The 6000-nt window shown below is 43.6% G+C and overlaps 1 protein-coding gene across 1 annotated transcript; it reads left to right on the top strand.

Annotated features, from left to right (window-relative positions):
• Positions 1 to 1085: 1085 nt before the first annotated feature.
• LOC306774881 (histone H4-like) lies at positions 1086 to 4078 on the top strand (the record flags this gene model as incomplete). The annotated part of the gene is made up of 2 exons (XM_079265059.1): positions 1086 to 1247; positions 3794 to 4078. 2 exons carry the CDS (start codon positions 1086 to 1088, stop codon positions 4076 to 4078), a joined length of 447 nt encoding a protein of 148 aa, XP_079121185.1.
• Positions 4079 to 6000: the final 1922 nt, after the last annotated feature.

Genomic DNA, 6000 nt, shown 5'->3' with positions numbered 1-6000 from the left:
GCACTACATCGGGAGCGCGCACCGCAACTGCTTTCACCGTCATTGTAACATCTCATAAACAGAAGGATTATGCTAATATGAACTCAATAAAAAAAACAAAATACAATGTCAACACATAGCATACAGCCCTACATGTTGGAACCTGAATCAGAGCCTGAAAACGAAGTGGAAAACAGCAACCCACAGCAACGAATGCAGCAGGATGTCTCTCTTTGGTAAACTCACCAGCCATCGTTCGAAACAACTTTACGTTATTTCCACCCGCCTGATGTATTTGTACATGCCCTTGTTAACCAATAGAAGGTAACCAATCACCGAACCTTATCCCCCGGGACGTCACAAGGATTTTTAAGTTGAAAAAACTCTCTAAAACGATGCGTTTTTCGTCGCCATGGAAACCGAACGGAGAGCGTGCTGGAACTCAAACTCAAACATGCGTTTAGGTGATAAAAAAAAAAAACAGTGCTGTTCACATGTCTGATGAGGATTCAACAATGTAACACTGTAGAAAGCTCAGAAAACTTAAAATACCATAATAGCACCCCTTTAATGAAAAAGACGACAAATCTGTACTTCTGAAGTGAGGGTGGAAAGTCCTTGACAGCTGTGTTCCAGTTGTCGCCTGCATTGACGGGTCAGTCTATCAGCCAACATCTACCTGTAGATGTTGATATTAATATTATAAATTATACAAGCCTCCACTTCTGCAGCTGCTCCCTCCTCTTCTGTGGTTGTTTCCTTCACATATGTGGCTGCTGTCTCCACCACTGCAGCTGTTGCTTCTACTTCTGCTGATAATCCTCCTCATGAGCCTGCTGAGCTGCTCCATCTGTATCTATTGACTACAGAGGTTGCAGTTGAGCTCAGGAAACTCTGACCAGGAAAAGCTATTGGTCCAGATGGGTTATGTCCAAGGCTCCTAAAAGACCGTGCAGGGCAGCTAGCCGTTCCTCTCCAAAGGCTATTCAATATGAGCCTTAAGATGGAGGAAGTCCCGGTTCTGTAGAAGACATAGTGTCTCATACTGGTGCCCAAAAAAGGACGACCAGTGGAGCTCAATGACGAGAGCTTTGACATCTCACATAATGAAGACCTTTGAGGAGCTCCTTGTTCGTCCCATGATAATTCAGGTTGCTGAGGATCTCGACCCTCTCCAGTTAGCCTACCAGAAACACTTAGGAGTTGAGGATGCAGTTCTTTACATGCTGCACCGGGCGTATGCCCACCTGGAAGTGCCTGGTTCTCATGTAAGGATCATGTTCTCCAACTTCTCCGATGCTTTTAACACCATCAGGCCTCCCACACTGAAAGATAAACTTTTAGATATGGGAGTGGCTCCCTCCCTGATATCCTGGATTATGGACTAACATCAAGACCACAATATGTCAGGATAATAGACTGTATATAAAAGATGGACGGAGCCTCCGTGATGTCACTCATAGGTTTCTGAAGAGCTGAATTGAAGCTCGGTGGGCGGTTCCTACCACCGCCATCTTGGCAGCGTTGTGCGTGTTGTCTCGCCTGGAAAATACATATATGGGCAAAGAGGTGGAGCTGAGAGGGGGGGCTGTGAGTGTCATGGTGAATGATTGACATCGAGCAAACTCTGAGCTTTCTGTAGCGAAAAAAGCTAACCGAGCTAACTCAGAGGTAACAGGAGGTAACAGGAGCTAACCAGCTAACAGAAGTAAGCGGGCTACAGCTAAGTCACCCTGTTAACCTGCTAAAAACCCCGGTTGTTCTACGTTCTTCTTACTTGAAGATGGAGATTTGTACCTGTCAATCAAAAGGACATGCCCCTAAATATGCCGAACTTCGAGATTAAATTACTTTTAAACGGGCGAGTTAGAAAAAAATTCACTCCTCCACAGTTGTCATGGGAGTAAACCTGACCTATTAAACCAAAAATGGATTTTTGAACCAGGCTGTAAACATGTTTATTTCCGCCGTGAAGTTGACCTTTTTTAACATGGGAGTTTATGAAGATTTGGTCTGTTTTGGAGCCAGCCCCTAGCGGATGAAGGGGGAACTGCAGTTTTATGCACTTCCGCCTAGGTTTCACTTTTAACCGCTCGAGGTTGCCGCTTGGTCAGGATGTGAAGAAATGTTTCTCTGGAGAGCATCACTGGGGTTCCACAGGGGACTGTTTTAGCTCCCTTTCTTTTCACACTCTATACTTCAGATAAAACTCCGAGTCCTGCCACATACAGAAGTATTCATACAACTGCTGTGGCATGTGTGAGAGGTGGACAGGAAGGGGAGTACAGGGACCTGGTAGAGGCCTTCACAGATTGGACAAACAAGAATTGTCTCCTGAACACTTCCAAAACCAAAGAGCTTGTGGTGGATTTCAGGAGATCTACATCACACATAAAGCCAATCTTAACTGAGAGAGGGGAAATAGAGAATGTGAAGACCTACAGGTACCTGAAGGTGGTTCTTGACCAGAGGTTGGAATGGTCAGCCAACACAGACACAGTGTACAGGAAGGGACAGAATTGCCTTTTCTTCCACAGGCGGCTGCAGTTACCTGCTGCAGATGTTCTATCACACCGTCATCACAAGTGTCATGTTTTACGCTGGTGTCTGTTGGGGGAGGAGCATTATAAACAAGGACTGCAAACGTCTGGACAAACTGGTCGGCAAGGCTAGTTCTGTCCTCGGCAGAAGTTTGGACCCTGTCAGAGCTGTGGTGGAGCAGAGGATGTGGAGAAAACTTCTGGGTATTTTGGATAATAAAAAACATCCTCTCCATAATACCCTGGCAGGGCAGAGGAGCAGCTGCAGTAAGAAACCAATCTCTCTTCCATGCAGGACTGAGGGTTCAGAAGGTCTTTTATTCCAGCTGCAAAGACTGTTTAAAATTAATCTTCAGTTTAATCTGTTTCTTTTTTTTATTTTAAAGGACCTGTTGGAAGACCCTGAATTCCCCCCCGGGGATGAATAAAGTACATTGCTCAAAAAAATAAAGGGAACACTAAAGTAACATGTTGTAGATCTGAATGAAATATTTTTTATGAAATACTTTCTTCTTTCCATAGTTGAATGTGCTGACAACAAAATCACACAAAAATTATCAATGAAAATCAAAGGTATCAGCCCATGGAGGTCTGGATTTGGAGTTATACTCAAAATTAAAGTGGAAAAACACACTACAGGCTGATCCAACCTTGATGTAATGTATACAACTCACAGTTGAGAGTGAAGAACCTGTCAAAAAATATTTCTAACAATAGTATCCCTACACGTCCAGTCAGTCCCTCATTTAGCCAAACTGCCAAGGTAGGTCTGATTTGTCAACATGGGGTTCATGTCGATAAATAACCTTTTTTTTTTATTAAAGACATTTTCAAAATATGCTGTAGTCACAATATTATTTATTTGTTTTTTATTTGCTTTAACTCAGATGAGAGGCCATAAAATTATGAATGGAAGTGAATTTTCACGATTTTTGCATTTTTTCACACAATGAAAAACTGACCCCATACTGGCTCTTCTGCTTGTTGTCCTTTACATAGCTGGTAACCCACACTGTTTTAATTCTTGGTGAAATAATCAAACTCAATGTTGCTGTGAGAAACCTACATAATAGGACGGGTACCAAAAAAATGGGATTGCGATTTCTATTTCTGTGAGAGCAGCCTGAGAGGATGGAGCTGTTCAATGGAGAGGATGAAGAGGACCGCCTCTGTCTTCTTTCACGTCCTCAACACTTCTTAAAACTAGTTGTTGCAAGCGCGTGTTAATAATCTGTTAAAACAGTCAGCAGCAGCGATGAGTGGACGCGGCAAAGGGACTTGGAAAAGGAGGCGCCAAGCGTCACCGCAAAGTCCTGCGTGACAACATCCAGGGAATCATCAAACCTGCCATCCGCCGTCTGGCTCGCCGCGGCGGAGTCAAGCGGATCTCCGGACTCATCTACGAGGAGACCCGCGGTGTGCTCAAGGTGTTTCTGGAGAATGTCATCCGTGACGCCGTCACCTACACCGAGCACGCAAAGAGGAAGACCGTGACCGCCATGGATGTAGTCTATGCTCTCAAGAGGCAGGGCCGCACTCTCTACGGCTTCGGAGGTTAAAGATTAGACCACTTTAAACAACCGGTCCTTTTAAGGGCCACCCATCTCGCTGATATAAGACATGATATCCACCTTAACCAGCATGAATGCTCAGTGTTTCCCATTTTAACAGTAAATCAATTCATCTGGTCTCTGAAGTGAGACGGTACAAGACTGTTTTGATTCAATATGTGTAACAAAAAGTGCGTGGAATTTATCTGAAAAATCTAGTCAAAGCTGAAACAGGCCTTGAACAGAACATTTCGTCTTATGCATGAATCTACTGAAGCAAGCTTTCTGAACTACTTGGAACTATGCAGAATGTATATTTTGTACCACATAAAAGCTTAATAAAGGAGTAACAAAGACTACACTGCATAATTTCCACCACAAAAAAATGAGTAGACAAGTTGTCTGAAAGCTGAAACCTAAATGCTGCACATGCAATAAAACTGCACCATACACCTAAATGTTACTGGGATGAGTGCTTTAAACATGCTGACTGATTTTCATTCTGATCCAGTCTGTTACAAATACCTGCTGATTTCACTGCTGTGACAAAAATCCTATTAAAAACTGGAAAATCAGTTGGAGCTCTGGGGCCTTATCAAACTGTGTGTAGCAACGATGACTACGGGTGGCGTACGTACAGAAAATAGGAAATGTGGCGCAAAACTTCCCGATTTACAAAGCAGTGCGCACGCACGTCCTATGCCTGTTTCGCTTCATAAATCAGGATTAACACCAAATGTTGCGCACGTGAGGGAACATCTTGTCACACCCACATATTGTCCATAAAAGGTCAGGTAAACACCCCTGATAAATATTAATCGAGCTCATTTTCATGACGGTTCAGCAGGGAAAAAAGTCAAAAAGAATTTTTTGGAAAATGAGGTAGAAATTCTAATCAATGAGGTTGTAAAATGTAAAAATATTTTATCTGATGCCCACTCCCACAGATTAGAAGCTGGCAGGGAAAATGAACGAGTCCAGAGATACGCTGCAACAAAATGCTCCAGATGATGCTGAACGTGGTTCATTCTTTTGTTTCATATTCAGGGGCGGCTGGCCAATAGAGGACGCTAGGGCGCCGCCCTCCCAGGCAGCTCCCAGCAGGAAGCATTGTTCATAAGACCGTTTTGCAAAAACGTCAAAAATTAAATTTTTGTATTTACATAATGGATATACCCAGTGACACAGTGATAAATTGGTGTAAATTGATATTTTTTAACAGAAAAACTTTTATTTAAAATGTGTTTTTACTGCATGTCTACTGTCCATATGCGTCAGGTCCAGCTTTGGGGCGATCGAAAAATCGCCCTGAGGAGGTGGGGTTTTGCAGCACATTAGCCCATAGCATAATCATATTGCCGGTGAATTTAGCCTATCAGCGTGGTCCAAATAGTTCCCTGAAGGGCGACAATTTTATCGCCCCAAGCCTGAATTTATGCAGTTGGACGACACTCAACAGACGCCATTTTTCACACGATCGCACGATGGAAACTGTAGGAACTAGTATTAACTCTGTAAGATCGCTCCTTCAAAACCCATTTGAGATGAGAACTTTGATGGAGAAGATTCAGATAAAAGAGCTGGGCCCGGATCAACCTGACCTCACCATCAAACAGCCGGCAAGTGAGAAGGGAAAACCTTATGTGAGAGGATTCTCCCGTAACTGGTACACCAGAAAGGCTTGGCTAGCTGGATGCAGCTATGCTAATGCTTTATTTTGTTTCCCATGCTTGCTTTTTAAAACGTCTGGGACAGATCCTGTCCCTGACTGTTACGGGAGTGAGGGATATGAAGCATCTGTCAGAGAAAATTAAAAAACACGAAAATACCAGAGCACACATGGATAACTCCGTGAAACTAGCCATGTTGGGAAGGCAGAACATAGCTACGCAGCTGGATGACGGTCACAGGCTGGCAGTGAGGAAACACAA

Source organism: Telmatherina bonti (assembly GCF_933228915.1).
Source record: "Telmatherina bonti genome assembly, chromosome: 3".
NCBI lineage: Eukaryota > Metazoa > Chordata > Actinopteri > Atheriniformes > Telmatherinidae > Telmatherina > Telmatherina bonti.
The sequence above is the reverse complement of the archived record's forward strand: the minus strand, read 5'-3'. Positions and strand labels throughout refer to the sequence as shown.